At 36.4% G+C, this 1,713-nt stretch overlaps 1 protein-coding gene across 1 annotated transcript; it reads right to left on the minus strand.

Moving 5' to 3' along the window:
- Positions 1-234: 234 nt before the first annotated feature.
- LOC114620913 (olfactory receptor 4K14-like) lies at positions 235-1,176 on the minus strand. The gene has a single exon (XM_028767089.1). The coding sequence runs from the start codon at positions 1,171-1,173 to the stop codon at positions 235-237; it is 939 nt and encodes a 312-aa protein (XP_028622922.1). The 5' UTR covers positions 1,174-1,176.
- Between the last annotated feature and the right edge of the window lie 537 nt (positions 1,177-1,713).

The following is a 1,713-nucleotide window of genomic DNA, read 5'->3' on the forward strand; positions in this document are numbered from 1 at the left end:
AGAATCATAGTTTGATGGCATGTGAAAAGATCATTCATATTGAGATCATAGTATGAAGGACTTACAATATTGTCACAGATGATCAGTAAATGTCATATTCTTTGTAAAATATTAAATTATATATCTATTGAAAGCTTGGTATATATTTTTTAATAGAAGCAGCATTGTTAGTTTTAAAGCTTTTTAACACAGCAAGTCTCAACATGTGAGGAAATTACTAAACAATTCTGGATATTAGGAATTTCTTTTGAGACCCAGAAATTTGACTATAAATCTTTTCATCGCATTTTTAATCTCTTTATTCCTCAGTGTATAAATAGTTGGGTTTAGGAGAGGAGTAATAACAGAGTAAAAAACAGCAAGAAATTTGTCAAACCAAGTGATACTGAGAGGCCACACATAGATGAAGATGCAGGGCACAAAAAAGATCAGCACTACAGTGATGTGGGCACTGCAAGTGGACAGAGCCTTAGATGCCCCACCTTTAGAGCTTTTGCTAACAGTCAAAAGGATGTAGGTATAGGATATGAGCAAGAGACTAAAGCAGGTTACAACCACAACCCCACATTCAGCATTCATTAAAGTATTTAAACCATGGGAATCCATGCAGGCTAGCTTGATTACCAGTGGCATGTCACAAAAGAAACTGTCTATTTCCTTGGGACCACAAAAAGACAGCTGAACAAACACTACCAAGTAACTTACACCATGTATAAATCCAATTGTCCAGGAAGTCAACACCAACCCAGTGCATCTCTTCAGGTTCATGATGGTGAAGTAGTGGAGTGGTTTGCAGATGGCCACATAGCGATCATAAGCCATTACCACCAACAATACCATCTCTCCTCCAGCAATGCAATGGGTAAAAAAGACCTGGGACATGCATCCTGCAAAGGAAATGGTCTTTTTTTCCCTTAGAAAGTCTGTGATCATCTTAGGAGTGATGTTTGAGGAGAGCCACATATCAACAAAGGACAGGTTGGCCAACAAGAAGTACATGGGAGAATGCAGATGGGGGTCAGTGGTTATTAAGGTCAGGATGACAATATTTCCAGACATAATGAACAGATAAAGCATCAGAAATATCACAAAGAGTAAGATCTGGATATTTTTTGAGTGGGCAAGTCCCCAGAGTACAAATTCAGACACCACAGATCGGTTGCCTCCATCCATTATATTCAGTGTGTTCTCAGATATAAACTGCAAAGAGAGAAAGATTGTCAATCAGCTGGAGATATGGGGTAAGTTACTTCCTTTGTATAATTAGACATTCATATTGAAACTTGGTAGACAGAATGGAATAAAATAAAGAGAAATCAAAGCCAAATATGAGTGACATTGCTTCCCCAGGTAAAGTTCATGAATCATGAGAAACTCCCAAGAAAAGAAGCATCAGGTTTGATTGTTATACACATCAATATCAGGAAATACCTGTTATAGAAGAAAAATGAGGAGAGACAGACAATAATGTGAATATCTAAAACTGTGTGTGGTTTCTTAAATAAGTGATCTGAATTAGTAGCAATCATGACATTCTATAACAAAAATGAGGTTTAAACTCAGAAAAGTGTGGGGAATTGCATTGAAGTTGAGTACAAATTGTCAGACAGGATGAGCCAATTTTTGAAAGCATGTTTAATGAGTCCATTGAGTGTTAGTAAAACAAAATCCATGACATCAATAAATTGAAATTTTAGTTTAAATCTCTAATGT

The sequence above is a fragment of the Grammomys surdaster genome, unplaced genomic scaffold (genome assembly GCF_004785775.1).
Source record: "Grammomys surdaster isolate TR1022 unplaced genomic scaffold, NIH_TR_1.0 170, whole genome shotgun sequence".
In the NCBI taxonomy this organism is placed as follows: Eukaryota; Metazoa; Chordata; class Mammalia; order Rodentia; family Muridae; genus Grammomys; species Grammomys surdaster.